The sequence below is a fragment of the Cavia porcellus genome, unplaced genomic scaffold (assembly GCF_034190915.1).
Source record: "Cavia porcellus strain 051 isolate PalLab524CR breed Dunkin Hartley unplaced genomic scaffold, mCavPor4.1 scaffold_40, whole genome shotgun sequence".
Lineage (NCBI taxonomy): Eukaryota > Metazoa > Chordata > Mammalia > Rodentia > Caviidae > Cavia > Cavia porcellus.
In genome coordinates, this window is record NW_026947523.1 from 7,344,630 (window position 1) to 7,366,061 (window position 21,432).

The following is a 21,432-nucleotide window of genomic DNA, read 5'->3' on the forward strand; positions in this document are numbered from 1 at the left end:
AGCATGAGCTACACGCCCGGCCAGGTTCACTTCTGAACTGGTCACTGCATGTCATACCCCCAGGTTTTTTTTGTGTTTTTTTGTTTTTTTTCCCTGTCTTTTTGAGACAGGGTCTTGCTTTGTGGTTCAGGCTGGCCTTAAGCTCATTTTGTAGCCCAGACTGGCCTTGAACTTGCAGCAATCTTCTTGCCTCAATCTTTGAGTGCTGGGATCACAGGTGTGAGCCACCACCTCCAGCAGGCCTCCCTTCCCCAGTTGTTTTTTAAAACCCTGGGAGCCCAGCTGAGGCTGGAGTTGAGGCTGGGCCAGGTTGGGTGGTATTTTCCAAATACCTCACCGCACAGCACTGTGCTCCAGGCACTGAGTCCCCCCGGGGCCTCAAGGATGATTCGGATGCCATCCAGAGCCAGGCCTTACAGTGGCTGCTGGGTGCTGCCAGCCCAGAGGCTTCAGTGGCCTTCTCCATAGCAGATGAGGCAGAATTTGGCCTCTGTATCTCTTTATCTTTGGGTCCTGTTCAGAAAGGGACAAGCAGAGGGGAGGAGAGGGAGCCACCATGCCCCACTCCCACCCCTGGCCCCCAAAGCCGATCTCTGGGGCCTATGGACAGGACAGTGGGTACCAAGCGAGGACGCAAAGAGCCTTAGAGTCCCCTGGGCTGAATACAGACAGAAGAGGATTGCAGGGACCTGAGCACCTGATGTTGAGGTGTGCTGACACCTAGATCAGCTTGGACTCAATTTACAGGGAAAAGTTTGATTGCGACTCTCACGGTTTCAGGCTACGGTGGCTGGCTCTGCGGCTGAACAGCGTGATGAAAACGTCCGCTCAACTCTGCAACCAGGAGGCAGCAAGCAGGAAGAGCTGGAGCAGGCCCCCCTTCCCTGGCCACCCCCAGGAACCTACTTCCTCCCTCGGCCCCAGAACCCCATCTCTGACCACACAGCCCTGGAGAAGATTTTTTCTTTCTTTCTTTTGGTTTTTTGAGACAGGGTCTCACCATATAGTTCAGGCTGGCCTTGAACTCACAGCAGTCCTCCTGCCTCAGCCTCCAGAGTGCTGGGATAACAGGCGTGTACCACCACATCCTTCTGGGAGACGCTTTTGATTCCAACCCTATCACAACCCATGTTCCCCTAGTGACAGCCAAGAGAGCCAGGGGACAAGTGTTTGTCCTAGGCTGTAACAAATAAAAGGTATCACTGGGATACAACCTAGCTCTTTTCTTTCCTGGCCCCGGGCCCCAGGCTGAGGGAAGTATGGACCTGACCCAGGCTGGGAAAGTTTGGTTCTCTTTAGCCGTTAAACCTAGGGAAGACTTTGGTCCCCAGAGATCACACTTTTGTCTTCTGTCAAAGTGGTTGAAGTGACAAAAACTAATAAAACACAGAAGTGGTACTTTGTTATCTGTAAAGCACTTTCAGTTTCTGTGTCACTGTTGGTTCTCCCAGTGAACTAAGTGTGCGGGTTGACATTCTCTAGGAGAACGGAATCCACAGGTACCAGAGCTATGCATTAGCATCTAAAACCAGACCCATAACTCTACCTGTCTCTGCCAGGGGCTTTATCCCACAAGCAGACAGGGCCAGGAACAGCCCTCAGTGGCTGGCTGTGCCCTGCATAGCCCGGGATCCAACAGCTGCTCAGTCCAGGAAGCCCTGCAACAGCATGCATCTCTGAGCCTGAGGCCTGGAAGCTCCGTGGAGGGTTGCTGGTGGATTCCACACTGAGAGGCTGCAGAGATTGGTGTGTGCTGTCCCCAGGAAGCCAGTGAGAAACCCACACAAGCACCACGGAACTCGCCCAGCCCAGGCCACAGTCCAACTTCCTCTGTCTTCTTCCCTGTTTTTTCCACCTGGGTTGGAAGCCTACCGGAAGCTGCCACCCACTATCAGGCTGGATCTTTCCCCCCAGTTTGCTGGACTACATGTCAATCATCTCCGGAAACGCCCCATAGACACGCCTAGCGTGCTCTGCGGTTCTTAATCCGGTCAAACTGTCAATCTTCATCAAAGGCCACAATCCACCCCTTGGCAGTTCAACAGTGAAACACTTCTCTTTGAGCCATATGAATCTCCAAGTAGAAAAAAATAACAAGTTCCTAAGTCTGCCTAACAGGGTCCAACCATCCAAATTCCCTCCCCAAAGTAGGAAGAAATGTTCTTCTTTGGGTGACGCTTGTACTTCTCCTGATACTCCATTACATAAATGTTATAATGTGGACTTACCAATGCTTGAGTTCTGATGTGAAGTAGGTTAGTGTTGTGTTGCATGGTGTAGAAATACAAGAAAGAAACCAAAGATATCTGCTTCACATATGTATGTACGCACCGCATAGCAACATGACATGAGAGGAACACTCAGGCCAATGGCAATCCTTGACTTTGTAACTGGGCACCTGATCCTAGCTGGTATTGATGACTACCATGCAGTTTGTATTCCCTCAGCCCTCAGCAAGCACCTCGGTAGACCCTGGTCCATTACTTGGTAGTGTGAACCATACCCAGTCCTGAAGGGCCGGGTCTATTTGATACCCCGCCTGGACTGGGTTGCCCAGTTTCCCACTGACCTTCATAGCAGGACGTGTTGATTTGAGGGCTGCCTTAAAGAACTCCACTGTGGACGAATAATCCAGTTCCCCCTCGATAGTCTGCATCAATCACCCCTGCCCCCCCATCACTCCCTTTGTAGCTTGTGGACTTAGAAGCATAAAGAGTCCAGGCAGGAGGGGCAGTCCTAACTTCTGGTTCAGTGGAATCGTTAGGCCTCCTGATAGAAGCATTTCCCTGCTCTCAAACTAAGCCTTCTAGGCCAGGGGAGCATAAGGTCACGGGAACAGGTGACAAACATTTGTGAGTGGGTCATAGGGTCAGTGGAGGCTGGTACCATTTGCATTTTTTTGTACTGGTAATGACCTCATGCTTGCCAGGCAGGCTATCATACCACTTAGCTAAATCCCCGGCTCTACCATTTGCATTTCTAGCCCTTGATTATCATATACAAGGGTCATGGCTTTGGGAGAAACGATACCATCCATCGGATTTCTTTCTTTCTTTCTTTGTTCTTCTTCTTCTTTTTTTCTTTTTTCTTTTTCTTTCTTTTTTTTTTTTTTTTTTCTAAAGCAGGGTCCTGCTATGTAGCAGGCAGGACTTAAACTCACGACATAGCCTAGCTTGGCCTTGAACTTGCAGCAATCTTCCGGCCTCTGCCTCCCAAGTGCATCAGATTTATCTGGGAGCATATATAGCCTTCCAAAGATCCTTGCCCAGCCCCGAAAAATATTGCCCCTTAGCTGTCACCATAACTGCATCTGCAAAAGGCAGTTTCACAGCTCTACTAGCTGTAGCCTGTCTTCTGGAGGGAGGGGAACACAGTAAGATCAGTGGCTTATATGTACACTTGGCCATGAAGTATGCACTTGTTCAAAAGCCACACTGTGGGGGGCTGGGGATTTAGCTCAGCGGCATAAGTGCCTGCCTTGCAAGCAGGCAGTCATGAGTTCGATCCCCGGTACCGATAAAAACAAACAAACAAACAAAAAAAGCCACACTGTGAACAAGCTGAGTGCCCATCAACTGGGAAATGGATAAAAAAGGTGTGATATTTTTATACAATGGATACTACTCAGCTATAAAGAAGGATCACATTGAGATATTTATAAGTAAATGGATGTAACTTGAGACCATACTCATAAGTGAAATAAATCAAATGCCACACGGTGGGATAACCTGATGGTGGGTAAGGCATTCTGTAAGTCTGTGGATGGTGGTTCCAGCAGGAGTGTTGCATGCTGGGAAGGCAAATCCATACTAATGATAAGTATGTAGCCCACTCACTACAAAGAGCTTCTCTCCCACAGTGAGAGTGGTCCAGTAGAATCAACCTATGAGCTGTAGGTGGGCTCATCACCCAGGGTGTGTGTCAGCACCTGTATCACTGTATCACTGTGGATCTCTGCTGCTGGCAGAGTGGGCACTCAGCAGTGGCTGTGTGGCCAGATCGGGCTTGGTGAGAGAAGTCCATCTCATAGAGCCATGCGTAACCTCCATCCCCGCCAGCATGACCACTCTGTCCATTTGTCCATTCCACAGTGACAGAGGTGGCTGAGGATGGAGTTGCCTGAGACTGATGCTACTTGTGTGGAATGCAAATATCTTGGCCTCTCTTATGCCTGCAAAGAGATACCCTTTTCCTCAAATATCTTTGTACTAATTTTCCAACTGGGTTCCTTCTCGGTTCCTGGCCACCTGACTGACCACTAGTTATGAATTGCTCCATAGTCGCACATCTGGTCAATTTCCCTCCTGGAAAATGATGTGGGGTGCAATGCTCAAAGCCTATGCATTGTGAAGACTCCCCTTCACCGTGGTCCTTCAGGGACCCCCAACAAGGGGCTGCAGTGGTGTCCTCTTTGGGTGGTGCCTGCATCTGCAAACCAGGCCCTGGTCTGCTCTTCTGCCAGCTGACCACAGGGCATACCTCGTTTGGCCTTTGGGGTTCCCTGGGGGCAGAAGGCAGGAGACCAGGAAGAGGCACCATGGGCACTTGGGCCACTTTTTGGGAGCCTTCCGACCTGCTTGGCCTTAGTCTCGTGTGCACCACCTCCAGTGGATCAGGGCTGTTCACAAGTGGCCCTTTGGCTTGAGCGATCAGAAGATATCATAACAAGCAGCTGAAGTCACATGTTACTTTGGTGTCCTGTGGTCAAGTGTTCAGTTTCCTCTAAGGCCCAGGAGGCAGCCAGGAGCTGTTTCTCAAAGGGACAGTCACTGCCTGCAGCTGATGACAGAGCCTCGCTCCCAAATCCTGGGTATCTCTGTGGGTTAGGGTTACAAAGCCCTGGGGGTACCACTGCCTCCCAGCCGTCCCTTCCAGGATCCAGGCATCGTAACACAGTTAGACACTTGGCCTCTTTTTCTGCTCTTCTCAGGTCCATCCTTGTCCCCAAGTCCTCAGCCCTTCCTGAGGTCTCCGTCCAGCTTGCCTGCAGCTGCGCCCCATACCATGCAGGCTCAGGTCCCTCACCCCCGTCCTGGGTTGAGCTGCCCTCTCCTTTCCTCTCCGTCCCTCCTGATCAGTTGCCCTCTGAGGCCTGGCTTCCCTGCTCTGCTCCACACAACTTTTCCTGGTCTCCAGCAGCTGGAGGTCCCTTTGACCCAGGTACCTGGAGAACTGTGCTTTTTCCATGAACTTGGATGAATCCACCAGCTTCTACTTGGGAATTCATTACATGTGACAGTTAAGGTGACTGTAATGTTTTCCTTTCCGCCGAGCCCCAAGCTGCTGCCTGTGTATATTTTGAAAAATTACCTTTCTCTGTGCATATACAAATTTTTTTTTGTCTTTTTGAGACAAGGTCTCACTGTGCAGTTCAGGCTGGTCTTGGGCTCAATGTGTAGCCTAGGCTGGTCTCGAACTCACAACGATCCTCCTGCCTCATCTTTGAGTGCTGGGATTACAGGTGTGAGCCACCACGCCCGGTTTATACAAATTATTTTAATACTTGAAGTTTTAAGCTGAGATTTATGGAAGACAAAACTTTGTGTAACACAAATTTGTCTTCAGGGGATAAATGATTTTTTTTTTTTTTTGTATAAGGGATCGAACTCACAACCTCATGCTTGCCAGGCAGGTGCTTGTGCCACTGAGCTAAATCCCCAGCCTGATAAATGATTTTTTTTTTTTATCAGTACCAGGGATCGAACTCAAGACTGCCTGCTTGCAAGGCAGGCGCTGAGCTAAATCCCCAGCCCCATGATAAATGATTTTTAAAGAATATCATTAAAAGAATAAAGACTTTTTCATCCTCAAGAGAGAAATTGAGATTTTTTTCATTCCAGATTCAATGTGAGAAATTGAGATTTTTATATATTTATATATGTAAAAAGTAATTTTATAGTGCTATGCAGCCCTGTTTCAGAAGGGGTTTTGGTTTGAGAAGTTTTAAAATTCTTCCATAAAGTGGGAGAGTTAGGGGTAAAATACCATCTGTGTAGCCAAGTGTGGTGGCTCGCGCCTGTAATTCCAGCACTCAGGGAGGCTGAGGCAGGAGGATCGTTGTTGCAAGTTTGAGACCAGCCTGGACTACAAAGTGAGTCCAAGGCCAGCCTAACTTTATAGCAAGACCCTGTCTCAAAAAGACAAAAAATAAAACAAAAAAATCAATTACGGGCAGCCGTAAATAATAACTGTTATGTGTTTTTATACATTTAAATGTAAAAGGAAAATTTAGCAGAGGTGCAAGTCAGGACCAGCCAAGGCTCCAGCCCTGGGCCTTGGCCTGGTGCACAGCGGAGCACACACACAAGGACGGGGCTGGGGGCCCAGCCAGAGCAAGAACAGAGCCTGCAGCTGCGTGGGGGCGGGAAGGGGTGGCTGAGCCGGCTGTTGGAGGGTCACCAGTCAGGCGCCAGAAGGGCCGAGCTGTGGCCCCTGCGGGCTCCCTGCGTGTGGCCCCGTGGCGTGGCTAGAGTGACAGGATTGACAGTGTGGGAGGGAAGGTCCTGTTGCTGCCCCTCTACACCAGCGGGGTACGGGATGCCCCGCCTCCCACCAGTGCTGCTGCGGCTGGAAGAAGAGCCTTAGCTTGATTTTTAAGCAAAACGGCAGAGGGCAGGTGAACTTCAGGCAGGGCTTGGAAGGGTAGCAGCAGAGAACCTGTGGCATTCAGGGCGCTGGGCTTGGCCCTTCCTCCTGCAGGCCTGGATATGTGGGCCAAGCAACTTCATCTTCCCACAAAGAGGTAGCGCCCAGTTGGCACTGGGACAATCGCAGGCTTGGGACCAGGCATGGAAGTGGCAGCTGATGCCCGGGCGGTGAGAGTCTTCTGGGCTCTGGGTGGCCGCATCCTGCTTGCTGCCGCTCTCATCATCTAATCGTGGCCTTGTTTCTCCATCGGGTGCTCGTGTAGTTTAGGGAGGTCGCTGGTAACACGCAAGACATACTTCTGGGGAAAAACACAGGAGGTACAAATCAACTCTCAAGACGTGATTACATCTTGTGCCATTTGAGGTACTCTGCTTGGGCTGAAAAGTTCCCGTGTTTGCTTATTCTTGGAGAAGGTGTCCCTCTAGTCCTGAGCCTCGATCTTCTGACCCTCACTTAGCCGGGTGGGCACTACGGTTACAGCTGCGCAGCCCTGGGCTGGCTTAGAAAAACTCCTTTCTATACAGTAGGGCTGGCCTCTGCAGCTCTGCTCCTCAACACAAGACCAGGCTGTGTCCCCCGATGAGTCCATGTTCCTGTGTCACCCCTCATAACATGGGGACCTGCAGGACCTGTCCCCTACGGCCTGTGACCTGGCACCTACCTGGCAGACTGCGCAGGCCAGCTCAGGTCCACTCAGTCCTCACACTGATGGCAGGTGCAGAGGCAGCGGCCGGCGGCCCCCAGGGATGGATGGGGAGAGTGGAGCTAGAGGCGCTCCTCTCTTCTGAGGGTGAGGAACTCACTCCCAGCCACAGGACAGATCACTGCGGATGAGAGGGTCAGGGTCACCATGGGAGGCAGAGAGTTGGATCACCACGCAGACCGTGGAAGCGAGGACCGCTCAAAGCTCACTCAAAGCCATCAGTACATTATCAGGGCCTTTCCCACTGCTCCAGGCAGCTTGAAACATTGAAAGAGCTCATAACTATGAACTGCTAACATTTATCACCTAATCACTGAGGCCCCCACTAGACGTCAGGCACCTCCATTTCCCAAGCCTGGCCATGGCCATGGATGAGGCCTCCAGGACCTTAGGGGCCAAGCTGACCACTTTGGGTGGCCACTACTCAGCCACAGAGGGTCAGGGGCGGAGAGGACTATGGGAAAAGATGCTCTGAGCACCCCTAAGGTTCAGCACCAGGATAACCAATTCCTCTCCAGGACAGGGTTGTGCCTACTTTTTTCCATTCCTAAAAGGACTGTACCCTGGCCAACCTCTGTGTCAATTCTCCAATTATTTTCCAAGACCTTGGGGACCAAGCAGATGACCCAGCCGAGGTTACAGGTAGGATAGGGCCAGGGTGAGTGGTGTTCTCCAAAAAACTCATCAGGTATGTGCTGTACTCCAGGCCCTGGGTTCGCCAGGGACATTTTTTCCCTCGCAACACAGGGAAATGAAGGGACTCTCTGTCCCAGGGCATGGTGGAACAGTAAGGGACAGGCAGAGAGCTGAGAAGGGGAAGGGAGGAAACGGAAGAAAAGAAGGAGCCATCTGCCTGCTTCCCACACCTGACCATACCTTCGGCCCCTCCTGGCCAAGCCCTGAAAGTGCCCAGGTGCACTCCTATAATCCCAACACTCAGGAGGCTGAGGCAGGAGGATCCCAAGTTCAAGACCAGCCTGAGCTACAAAGTGAGCCCAAGGCCAGCCTGAATTTCATAATGAGACCCTATCTCAGAAAGACAAAAATAAAAAAATTCAAAAAAAGAAGAAGGGCTGGGATTTAGCTTAGCGGCATAAGTGCCTGCTTTGCAAGTGCATGGTCGTGAGTTCGATCCCCGGTACCGATAATAAAAAAAAAAAAGAAGAAGAAGAAAAAGAAGAGGAAGAGGACGAGGAGGAGGAGCTTGAACCATGGGCACCAGGGCCTGGGGCCTATGCAGGGACAGTTCTGGTCCCAGTCACACCAAGGAGAGAGAACCCTCAGAATCCCCTGGGCCAGATGCAGACAGGACAGGGATTGGCTGAGAACAGTGTTCCTAGGGGCACTGCTGTGACCGAGCACCTGGTGACGAGGTACAGTGACACCTGGATCCATCAGTTTGGTCACATCCAGCTGGGACCACACCCTGACAGACAGCTTATGGAGAAAAGTTTGATTTTGATTCACATTTCAGTCCCAGGTCTGCTGGCCCTGACAGGGACAGAGTAGTGGACATCGCTCAGTGGGTGGGAGCCAGGAAGCAGTGACAGGACAGGTCTGGGGAGACACCCCCTTCCTGCGCCACCCCCAGTGACCTACTTCCTCCCTCGGCCCCACCTCCAGCAGCACAGTCAGCAGGGAGGTTGGCACTTCGGGATCTCACCACCTCCCCAAACCCGCTTCTGACCACACAGCCCTTTGGGAGATGGTTTTGACCCCAGCCTAACTCCACCCTTCTTCCCAGAGCAGCAGCCAGGGACGAATTCTGTTTTAGGGTTGTGTGAAAATTAATGAAGTTTCTCTCCTGGCCCAGGCCCCTAGGCTGTGGGAAGCCAGTACTTAAACCAGGCCCACAAACTTCTGTGGCATCTGAGGTTAGAGATAGCTGCCCACCCCTGCTCTGCTCAGCAGCTGAGAAATCAGGAAGGTGTTTGATCTTGAGACCACATTTTTCTCCTCTTCAGAGCTGCTGGAGGGAGGAAAACATAAATCACAGAAGTTATGCTTTGATGTTTGCAAAGCACTTTCAATTTCATTTGTGAGCGCCTCACAGTAAACTGAGCACTGAGCATATTGCTTAGGTCTTCTAAGGAACAGAATCAATGAGGAAAATACATTATGAATATTCATTTTTTATTTTTATGTCTTTTTTCATTTTTATCGGTACCAGGGATCGAACTCACGATTGCCTGCTTGAAAGGCAGGCGCTTATGCCGCTGAGCTAAATCCCCAGCCCATTATGAATATTCTTATAAGTGTACATTTAAGATTGTGCCCAGGGCTGACAGGGCCAGGGCAGGGCAGCTCACAGCAGCTGGCAGCGCCCTGCATAGCCAGCGGGTCCAGAAGCTGCTCAGTCCAGCAAGCTGGAAGCCAGGGAACAGGAGAGATGGAGGATGAATCTCTGAGCCTCAGGCCTGGCAGCCCTGCGGGGTCCACGTTGAGAGGCTGAAGGAACCAGAGTCACACAGTGTGACTCCACGGCCAACAACAGTAGCAGATGACAAGCTTGGGCAAGCAGCCCAAGCTGCAGGCCTCCCTCCACCTCCCCCGCTTGCCTTTCATCTGGCCGGAAGCCCCCAGAAGCAGGGCCCCAGGCCTTATCTCCCGCTCAGTGCGCTGCCTGCTTATCCTCAGCTCTGGGACAGCTCACAACACAGCCGGAAACACGCTCTATCTGCTCTGTGTTCTTCATCCAGTCAAGCTGACAATCTCCACCAAAGGCCTCAGGGCCAGCCAGCCTTGTCAGTTTGACAGTGTAACACAGCTCCTTGAAGTCTTTGATTCCCCAAATAAAAGTAAATAGCACGTTCAGAACTCTCACGTGATCCAAACTCCGTGTGAAACTGGAAACACCCTAGTTTTCCTTCCCCAGAATAGGAGGCAGATTTTTCTCTGTGATACTCTTCTCTTGCAATTAGGTAACTTCAATATTATAACATGAACATAACAATATCCCAGTGGTAATATTAAAATATTAATTCAATCATGGCACAGTTCCAGAAAAAACAAAACAAAACAAAAACAAAGATCCTTGGTTCACACATAGTAATAATTCGGTTCATGAACACTCATGTGAGTGAACAGCAGCATTCAGCAAAATTTTGTTCCTGTTGGAGAACTCTAATTAGGTGACAAAAATGAATTCAGCTGTCTTCCCCAGAATTGCGAAACGAATTGTTTGTGAACTTAATTCGTGAACCACTTTACGTCTGTGCGCACAACATATTAACAAACTGATAGAGAAATATCCATGACATTTGCAGTCTTTGTCTTTGTCACTGCTTTTGTGGTCACAGCTAACATTGGTAACTATCTTTTCATACTGTACATTATTATTACTTTTTTTGGGGACAGGGTTTCATTATGCAGTTCAGGCTGGCCTTGAACTCACAGCAATCCTCCTGCCTCAGCCTCCTGAGTGCTGGGATTACAGGCCTGTGCCACCATAGCCTGCTCTCACTATGCCTTATGACCTTCAGGAAGCACCTCAGTGTATCTCGGTGCTGTAAATGAGGGGTGTTATGGTTCATAGCTAGAAGACCCCCTAGTCTTCACATGCACAGGTAGGGCTTTTGGAGCCATGGAGGAAGCTGACTTGCTGTTAGGAAGGGGGTCTTGCCAGAAGAGGTGGGTCTCTGGGTTGTGAGCTGGGAGGTGTCACTCTGCTTCCTGGCCACCATGATATGAGCAGGTCTCCTCCACCCAGGCCCCTCTACCACGTCTTCGTATCTTACAGTCAGTCAGCTATTGACTAAAAACATAAACCTAATAAACCTTTTTTCCCTTTAAGTTGTGGATTTTGAGCATTTGTCCTGGCAATGAGGAAAATGACCAAGACACAGGGTACCTCACAGCTCCATTTATGAAGGGTCTGAGCCCTTTGTCTCTTTGCCTAGATTGCACCCTAATAGTTTCCAAGGACCTTTGCAATGGGGCATGGTAACAGGAGAGGGTGCCCTAATGGACTCCGTTGTGGGGAGCAATCCAGCTTCCCCTTGGTGGTCTGCGTCTTGCATCCCAGCCAACAGCATTCTGCACCCTGAAGTAAGACTTCTAGGCCAGGAGAGCACAGGTCCATAGAGACAGGTTGCAAAACTTCACCAGTGGGTCCCTAGGAGCTGGAGATGGTACCGTTCCCATTTCCACCTCCTGATTCCCACACCCACGGATCCTGATTATGGGAGAAACAGTACCACATATGGGATCTTGATCAGGAGCATCCACAGCTTTCTGGTGAACCTCACTCAGCCCTGCAAGGTACTATCACCTCGCTGGCACCGCAGCTGCATCTGCACAAGGCCATTCCTCCGATCCATCACTGCAGCTGCTTGGAGGTGTGACGGTGAACATGGTAAGATCACACCACGCTTCTTTGGCCTTGACTTGCGTGTCTTATTCAGAAGCAATGCTGTGTGGCTGAGATATTCTGGAAATCCACAGATGATAGTTTCAGCAGAATCAATGCATGCAGGGGAGGGGAGTCCACGCTCAGAACAAGTGTCTATTGCAATGAGGACAATGTTCTTCCCCTTCCGTGATGGAAATAGTCCAATATCACTGACTTTCCAGCAGGCTGCAGGTCGATCAGTTTGGAGTACAGGTCCACACTGGGAACTCAGGGTTGACCTATGCTGTGGCACCAGGTCAGGCTGGGTCAGTGGAAGTCCGCGTGGCTGAGCCAGTGTGTAACCTCCACTGCTGCCAACACCACGTTTTTGAAGAGTTCTTAGGCAATGGTGGTGGTGGAGGAAAGATAGCTTAAGCTCCTTTGCACCTATTCTGACATAGCCCTTTCTCAAATGTCTTTGTCACCAATTTTCCAATCGCATTCTTTCTGAGTCTGCCATGTTGCTTATGCCCATGAGTCAGAACATAGGCATACATCTGACCATGTTTTCCCGAGCAAAATGTACAACCAGACACACAGCTCACCACCGTCTTTGGGAATGGCCTGGACAGGTGCTGCTGTGTGGAAACTGTCACTATCAAGTGGGGCTGTGTAACGTGCAGAATCATCTGGAGGCCAGGACCATTTCTTGTCCCTTGTCAGCCTGTCATAAGGCTTTGTGCTGGGAAGCCACAGACACATGCCAAGCACTGAAAGTGGAACAGAAGGGCAGGAAATGGTGAGCCCTTGCATACCCTGCATCTAGCCCAGTGTCCAGCCCTGCTGCTCGGCAATGAGCGTGGCTATCTGTGCAGGTCCAGCTTCATTGCTTCAGTGGTCAGATGACCTTCTGTCACCAGGCAGCTCAGTTTGCACGGTGGCTTTGTGTTCCTTCGGCTGATGGGCAGCAGGAGATCAGGAGCTTTTTCTCAAAGAGAATTCTTTGAGAAAACGTGAGAGGCCTCTGCAGGAACCCCACAGTGGAGACTTGAGGGAGGCTCCAAACAATGTCCCTATACACCAGTGCCACTGCACGAAGTACTGGATCTCCTGGATCATGTGGCCCAAGTGACAGACCCTTCCTTCACTCTGGCCTCCACTCCAACTAACACCTTTCTGACTGGCTGGATAAGGGGCCACCATAACACCCCACAGTGAGGAAAGTGTTGCCTCCTAAATCCAAATAGGCCCCGCAAGCCTTGTGCTGCTTCCCTGATCACAGGACGGGCCGGATCCCGCTAAATTATGCTTCCAATTAGGGGCCTCTGTCAGCAAGGCTGCACCACTGGATTCCAAGAAATTTCACTGAGGGAGGGGGTCCGTGAATTTTAGTTGGATTTATTTCCCATCCTCTGACACGCAAATGCCTTACCAAGTCTGGAGCAGATGTTCCTAGGTGCAGACATAGGCTCTACCAAATCTGACTCCCTGCAACGCCAGTGCCAGTGACAGTTTCCCAGCAACACTCATCACCATGGCACTGCCGTGTTAATTATGTTAAACATTTCTTCTGGCTTGGGGTGGACCAGCTCTGAGGAGTCCTGTAGGCAGAATCAAAACTGGGTTGATTCTGTTCTAATATCCTAACGGATGCATTCTGGGTTTTCTTTTCTTTTTCTTTCTTTCTTTTTTTTTTTTTTTTTTTTTTTTTCATTCTGGGTTTTCTAATTGACATTTTGAGGGTGTAGATGACAAATAATTTTTCTCCTTCCTATTGACAGGGCTACCTCCTAGCAGCCTATTGGAAGGAACATGACCCTTTGAGAGGGATTTTGCACTCTCAGTTAAAGGAACCTAGAGTGTGTGTTTCTGAACAATGGTGGTTGCCATGGTGACGTCTTTTCTGGGTGGATAAAGCTGGCTGGTCCAAGCTCATCAAGGCCCACCCGGAGGAACGCAATTACTGGCACAGGAAGAGAGGTCTGCACAGGTGGCGGTCCCCAACCCCCATGGCCACTACCCTGAGAGAGGACACATCCCTGTAAGAACCTGCTGCTCTGAACCCACAGCCCAGCTGGGTTCAGCCAGAGGCAGCTCCATGGCAGCTGGGAGGTGCTGCTTGGAAAGGGAATGCAGCTCTCCCTGTGGCCCTTTGCAGCCTGCCCTGGACCCTAATACTAGGGTGCTGCGCTGCTGGCTGTTCTGTCGGGTACAGGTGCTCACCGCGCCCTTCCCGAGGGCTCCGCCCCGCGCACCTGCAGCTGCGCCCTGCACCCCGCGGGCTCAGGTCCTTCCCGTCCTGGGCAGAGCTGATCTCTCCTCGCCGCCCCTCTCCAGCAGCTGCCCTCCGAGGCCCAGCTTTCCTGTTCTCCCTCCCTGAGCCCTTCCGGCCCCCACCGGCCACGCGTCTCCCTAGCAGTCCACATCCCTGTCACTCAGCGCCGCGGTGCTGCCTCTTTGTGCTCTAGACCTGGCTGACTGGAGGGCGCAGCTGGCCGCTCAGAGCAGGGCTGCGTCCAGGCCTGGTCCAGGGCACCGGCCCGTGCTCCGGTGCATGTTGTGGGCGACAAGGGCAGGGCAGGCGGGCAACGGATGCCCAGGACACTAGGTGGCAGCTCTGAACCTTGTTCGGAGCTCTGCAGTGCTCGGTGGAGGGGGATCAGGGAGCTGGCTGTGTACACAGGCGCGGGGAGCTCGTCTCCGCTGCCTGGGAGTTCTCTGCCCGCCTTTGCCTTCCCCCAGCTCCCTCGGTGATTTTGTAAAAGTCATTTTTCTCTGTACTTGTATAAATTATTTTAATACTTGAATTTCATGCTATTTGTGGAAGAGAAAGTTTTCTGTAGCACAAAAGTTGTCTTCAGAGGAAGGAATTAAAAAATATTTTTAAAAGAATATTTTTTGTACCTAAGAGGAGGAATTGAGATTTTAACATTTATATATATAATATTTGATTTCCCAGAAATAATTTTTGTCCTTTATTTTTAACTCTTCCAAAAAGCAGGAAAACAGGGGAAAATGTCAACTGCACTAGTAATAACGATTATGTATTTTTTTTTAAACTTTTTATCAGAACCAGGGATTGAACTCACAACCGCCTTCTTGCAAGGCAGTTGCTTATGCCGCTGAGGTAAATCCCCAGCCCCCAATGTATTCTTATGAATTTAAAAATTTGAACAGCTAGGCTTGATGGTGCATGCCTGTAATTCCAGCACTCAGGAGGCTAGGGCAGGAGGATTATTACAAGTTTAAGACCAGCCTTAGCTACATCTGGTCTGGATTGGCCTCTGAACTGCGCTGATCTGCATAGTGAGACCCTGTCTCAATAAATAAATAACAGCTGGGCATGGAGATAGACGCCTGTAATTGCAGCACTCAAGACACTGACGCAGAAGAATTGCTATGAGTTCGAGGCCAGCCTGCGGTACATACTGAGACCCTGTATCATAAATTTTAAAAAGGAAAATTAAATAAATAAAGGGCCAGAGATATAGCTCAGAGGCATAGCACCTGCTTGGCAAGCTCAGGGTTGTAAGTTTCATCCCCAATACAAAAAACAAAAAAAAAAAACAAGAACCAAAAAAACTAGAATATGGATAAATAAATAAAACCTCTTGGAGGTACACAGCCAAAGCACAGGGAGCCCTCAGATGTGACCTCAGCCTCCTCCCTGTACGAGACACACACACATACACACACACATACACACACCTAGAAAGAAGGCGGGGGAAGCAGCCATAAGGAAAATCTGTGCTTTGTATCCTATCTTCTCTCAGGTTCATCCATCTTGTATGTTTGCTTGAAACCTCAAACAGCTACTATACAGTTCTTACGTGTTCCAAGGAAAATTGTCTTTTAGGCTAAGAGCTTTCAAAAAATTATTTTCTAAACAAAAAATATTAAGAGAAAGTAACTAGTTGCTGGGCGACTACCAGGAGTCTCTCGTTACTCTCAGAGAGGCCACGGATGAGCTGGTGTCTTTAGCAGCTCGCTGTTTATGAATGAGGCCAACAGCTTGGGGCAGGCAGCAGGGCTGCTGCTGTAGGGGACAGCGGGGAGACCAGAGAGTCCCCAAGAGGCTTTGTGAGGCTTGCTGAGACACAATGCCTGGTTTGAGTGGGCTCACACCTACCTGGCCCAATCCTGGCTGTGGAGCCACGTTCAAGGGTTGCTTGTGCTGAGCCACGGACATCATGGCCAGCCTTGGCATCCCGGACTGGAGCGGCTGGGGCTGAGGCAGCCTTCCTTGGGCCTAAGGGAGCTGCTACTGCATCGTTGTGGGCCCCATCCCTGGATCCAGGTGCCCACTGGGACCTCTGGTCATAGGAGGTGGGATCATCCCCTTGGGGGTCATGGGAGTCATCTAGGGCATCTGGTGCTGGATTGGCCTCTGAACAATGTACTGTGTCTCAATCACTTTTTGAATCTGCATTTCCATTTCTACTGTGGCAAGTGAGAGCCCTGGAAGTGGTAGCTGAACAGCCTGAAAGAGGGCTCCAGGGTTACCTGGTCTGCTGCTCCCTGGCAGGAGTTGGAGAGGGCAGGCCCTGTTGCTGCCCCACCACACCGGTGCGTTGCATGCTGGCCATCCTCCTGCGCAGCATCTGGGCCTGCTGCAGTCTGTGTTGCAGCTGCCGTTGCCGGAGCTTTTGCTTGATGTTGAGGCAGAACGGCACAGGGCACTTGTTCTCCTGGCAGTGCTTGGCGTGGTAACAGCAGAGGGCAATGAGCTGCTTGCAGATGGGGCACCCGCCGTTGGTTTTCCGTTTGCAGCCCTTGGTGTGCTGTACGACCCGTTTCATCTTTTGGCAGGAGGGCAGGGAGCAGTTGGCGTTGCGGCACTGGCAGGCGTGGACCAGGGATTGGATGCAGCGCTGGATGCTGAGGCGGTGCGATTCTCCTGGGCTCTGGGTGGCCGCAGCCTGCTGGTTGTTGCTCTCAACGTCTAAGCCAAGACCCAGGTTCTCCATTGGGCAAGTCATGGTTTTTTGTGACAGCAGATGACACACAAGACATAATCCTGGGGAAGAACATGGGAGATGAACAGGTTGGGTTAGAAAAGCTTTTTTAAAAATCAGTGCTAGGGGGCCAATGATTTAGCTCCACATCACAAGTGGAGCCTGCTTGGAAAACACAAGGCCGTGAGTTCAATCCCTATTAAGAAAAAAAAATTAGTGCTAGGATTACAGATGTCTGCCGCCATGCCTGGTGAGGCTAGGACTTCTGAACTCAGTTACATAAAACTTTTGATTCTCCTGCCTCAGCCTTCCAGTGTGCTGGGATTACCTGTGAGCCCCACAATGTCCAGTTTATCTCTGTTCTTTTTTAGTAGAGCAGACCAAAAATCTATACCTTGATATCCTTTCACTCAATAACCCCTGCCTAAGGATAATGATGAGGTTCATGTCCAATACCTGTTTAATGGACATTTAAAACAATTTTTTAAATTGACATTTTACCCTGTCTACTTTAAGATGTAACCCGTGGTAGAACCTGAATCTGATTACAAACAACCAGAGTGAGCTAAACGGAGACATTGCACAGCCCTGGAACTCAATGCAATGTTTATATCCCTTAAGGAAAAAGAGAACATAACAGCTCGAGACAATTTCTAGTTATTGCTCGGCAAAAACCCCAGGACTCGATGCTAGACGGTGACTCGGAGTTTAGGTTTCCTGAATTTTGCAGTGTGTCTCTTCATTCTCAGAAGGCCTTGCTCAAATAGAGATAAAAGAAACTACAGGAAATGGCATGGGGTCCTCCACACAGCATTCCAACAGATTTGAAATTCTAGAATAAAGCTAGCCAGCAGTGGGTGGATCAAAGAGCAAATCTTCTGAGTTCTTGTTGCTGAAGCAGTAAAAGTTCTGGTCTTTAAATCTGGAATCTTGTAATCTTATTTTCTCTAAAAGTTAACCACAAGGATGCAACAAGAGGCTGATGGTATGCGTGTATTTGAAATTAATTAGCATGTAACCATAACTCCTCCTAAACTAATAAAATGTGAACTATTCCCTCAAGAAATCAGGAACTCATGGGCTGGGGATGTAGCTCAGTGGCATAGCACCTCGGCATCTCAAGGTCGAGAGTTCAATCCCTGGTACTGATAAAAAAGAAATCCACAACTTGTGAAGCTGCCACAGTTGCTGTTTGCCGCTGTTCCCCCACAACCGAGCGCACACCTGACTTTATAACTGACTTCCCGGCCAGTGGAGCTCCCAAGATGAGAGCCATGAAAGTGTCCACCATGGAAGTCAAAGCCATCAGTACATTCTCAGGGTCTTTCACTGCTCCCAGAATGCTAGAATTTGGTGGCTTGAAATATTATTTGAAAGAACTCATAACTGTGAACTGCTAACATTTATCACCTAAATACCGAGGCCCTCACTGGACCTCAGGCACCTCCATTTCCCTAGCCTGGCCATGGCCATGGATGAGGCCTCCAGATCTCAGGGACCAAGCTGACCACATCAGGGGGCCAGCGCTCAGCCACAGAGGGAGGACTATGGGAAAAGATGCTCTGAGCACTCCTATTGCTCGGCGCCATGGTAACCAGTTCCTCTCCAGGAGAGGGTTGCGCCTACTTATTTCTCTCCCAAAGAGATTGCTTAACCCATTTAGTTGCAATTTTCCAGCTCAAATCAAGGCTCCGGTCCCCTCCCTGCAGAACTGCCACTTCCTGTAAGAAGAATTTAGGGTGCGCCCGCGAACAAAGAGTTCAACTGTGATATTAAAAAATACTGATAGGAATTATTCGAGTCTTTTCGTTTTTCTAATCTCAGCAATTGTAATGTTGAAGAAAAAAAACCCCACAGATTGTCACATTCATTCCCCAATTACCTACAACAAACAATTTATATAACAAACGAACTCAAAATTTAGCTCAGGAGTGTGGCAGTTGAGTGTGGTGGTCTATGACTTTAAGTCCAGCACTTTGGGAAGCAGCAGCAGGATTGCAAATTTTAATCCCTCCTGGATAATTTAGCGAGACCCTGTTTCAAAATAAAGAGCGTAGGCCAGGCATGGTGGTGGCACATGCCCATAATCCCAGCTCTAGGGAGGCTGAGGCAGGAAAATTATTGCAAATTCAATTCCAGCCTGGGGTACAAGTGACTTCAAGTCCAGCCTGAACTGCACAGCAAACCCTGTCTCAAAAAAAATCACCAAACAAAAAACGTAACTGTGAGACTGTGTGTCACTGCTGATAACTCCTGTCCCCTGGCCTCTCCACTGTGCTACTCCTCAGAGACCCTCTGGGGGGACCTCTCTTTTTCTCTCCCTCTGTCCCCCCTTCCCGCTGCCTCCACCTCTGGAGTAGTCAGCCACATGCAGCTTCTCTGATGAAGCCGGATGTATTTTTCTCTCAGAGTCTGATGATGTGAAATGACCTCTCTGAGGTCCTGTTTGCTGCCTTCCACCTCTCGGCCACCCTCTGGCCTTGCGCCCTCCTCTCCCTGCTGAATGCCAAATGTGGGTCTCCCCACCCATGGCCCCCACGTTCTGTTCTAAGGCCTCTTCCCTCCTGTCTTCCACCTTATCTGATGTCTTCTGGCCTCTGCTGTAACAGCACTTGTGTGCCTCACACTCCCCTTCAGCCCAGGCTCATCATCTGAGCTGCAGACCTGAGTTCCCATCGGTCAGGGTGACGACTTTCCCTTGCATCATAAGTGCTCAGAGCAGAACACTCCATTCCCTTCCCCAGGCCTCTTCCCTGCAGGCTTCCCCCTCTGGTCTGAGTGCGGCTCTGTCAACCACCCAGGAACTCCCTGGTGGTCTCTCCTTCCCCACCCCTCGCTGTCTGGGCCTGCAGGGAGGCCTTTCCTCTCCAAATCTCTTCCTGTCCCCAGTGCCTCTTATGAAATGTTGGCCACCAGCACCCATCTGTAGCCTCCTAGCTGGGCTCTGCTCTCACCCTATCCTGTATATTCTTTACTGATATTTTTAAGAATGTAAATTTCAGGCTGGGGATATAACTGAGTAGTACCCACGCTTGCCTGTCAAGCATGAGGTGGTGAGTTTTGATCCCTTGTACCGAATCCCAGCTTCACTCTAGGTTTAGGCAAGAGGGTCTAAGAGTGTTGCCTGGGCAATTTAAGTGACAATCTGTCTGAATTTTTTTTTTGATTTTTTTTTTTAAACACCATGTCTCCCTTTCTGGTTCAGGCAGGCCTTGAACTCACTTTGTAGCCCAGGCTGGTCTCAAATTTGCAGCGATCCTCTTGCCTCATAAACCTCCTGATTCCTGGGATTATAGGCCTGCACCACCACGCATAGCCTGTCTGCAATTAAAATTTTAAAAAAAGGTTTAGGGAGGCTGAGGCAGGAGGATCACTGTGAAATTAAGGCCAGTCTGGGATACCTATTGAGTTCGAGGCCACTTTGAACTACACCACGAGACCTCCTCTCAAAAAACTACAACAAACAAACAAATTAGGATCCGCGTTCAGCAGCACAGTGCCTGTCTGGGAACACAAGGTGGTGAGTTCGATCTCCAGTACAACAGCAAGAAAAACAAAGAAAGAAAGAAGAAATATGAAAAAAAAAAAAAAAAAGAAACAAAGATTTAGTTTAGTTTATGGTCAATCCCCAGCCCTGCATCAATCAATAAAATAAAGAAAACTTGAAAGGGTTAGAGACGCAGTTCAGGACTTGTCCCCCTCCTCCAGGTGGCCTTCACCTATTTTCCTAAACCCTGGGGACCGCGTAGGTGACCCAGCTGAGGTTAGCGGTAGGACAGGGCAGGTGGGCCGTATTCTCCAAAAAATTCACCGCGTGGACACTGTGCTCCGGGCGCTGGGTCTCCCAGGGACCTCGAGGATGACTCCGAAGCCACCCAGGGCCAGGCCAGCGCTTTCCAGAGGACCAGGGCGGGCGTGGTCGGCCTGGGGCTCGGTGGCCACCGCGGCCCTGCCAGCCTGGTCGCGCTCCACAGCGCCAACCGCCTCGCCCGCGTGCCCTCGGCGGGGCGCTGCAGCCCCAGCTGTGGCGGTAGCGGGGCGCGGGGTCCCCGAGGGTCAGTGACGCCTGCGGAGGAGGAGGGGCGCCGGGCCCCCAGGACAGTGGGCTGGAGGCAGTGGGACCTGCGCCCGCACTGGGCACAGGGAAAGGGTCCCTGGGGGGCCAGGTCACGCCTAGGGCAGGGCTGGGCTTGGTGGAGATACTGGCACCATGCAAAGCCCTCAAAGTACGCCAGGCTGGGTCACAACCTGAGGGCTGACACCAAGGACAGAGCGACTGGCGGAGGTCTCGGCGGTGGCCACCCCTGAGGACCTGGCACGGGGAGGGGCCTCGCCGCCAGCACTGTTGGTTTGTGTCGCTGGATCTGGATCGAATCTTTGACACACTCAGCTTGGAGGAGAGGCTGGTTTTGACTTATGGTTTCAGAGACTTCAGTCCATGGAGAGCTGGCTCCGCGGCAGAACCGTGTGTCAAGGCGTCAGTTTACTCCCAAGGCGCAGCCGCAGGAGGAGCCCAAGGGGACCCCTCCCTGCCACGCCCAGTGACCTACTTCTCTGCGAACCTCCAGCCCCACAGTCAGCTGTGAGGTCAGCGCCCCAAGATCTCTCCGCCTCCCAGAACCCCGCCTCCGACCACACAGCCTTTGGGAGGTTTTTGTTGTTGTTGTTCTGGGAATCGAACTCAGGATCTTGCACTTGCCTGGCAGGCGCTTGTGCCGCTCAGCTACGTCCCCAGCCCTGCGAGATGGCCGGAGGTCACTGAATGCCCATGGCTCTAACTGGCTGCGGAGACCTGG

General features: G+C 50.8%; 1 protein-coding gene across 2 annotated transcripts; it reads right to left on the bottom strand.

The window, feature by feature from the left end:
* Positions 1–6,178: 6,178 nt before the first annotated feature.
* Positions 6,179–20,586, bottom strand: LOC111757020 (histone acetyltransferase p300-like). 2 transcript variants are annotated; one of them, XM_063243658.1, is made up of 4 exons: positions 20,448–20,586; positions 16,185–16,698; positions 7,310–7,472; positions 6,179–6,946 (listed from the first exon to the last, which is right to left on the bottom strand). In XM_063243658.1, the coding sequence occupies exons 2-3, from the start codon at positions 16,658–16,660 to the stop codon at positions 7,448–7,450; spliced, it is 501 nt and encodes a 166-aa protein (XP_063099728.1). In that variant the 5' UTR covers positions 16,661–16,698; positions 20,448–20,586; the 3' UTR covers positions 6,179–6,946; positions 7,310–7,447. The 2 variants fall into 2 exon arrangements, 1 of the variants encoding a protein (XP_063099728.1); XR_002791411.2 differs by lacking the exons at positions 16,185–16,698; positions 20,448–20,586 and adding an exon at positions 13,937–14,330.
* Positions 20,587–21,432: the final 846 nt, after the last annotated feature.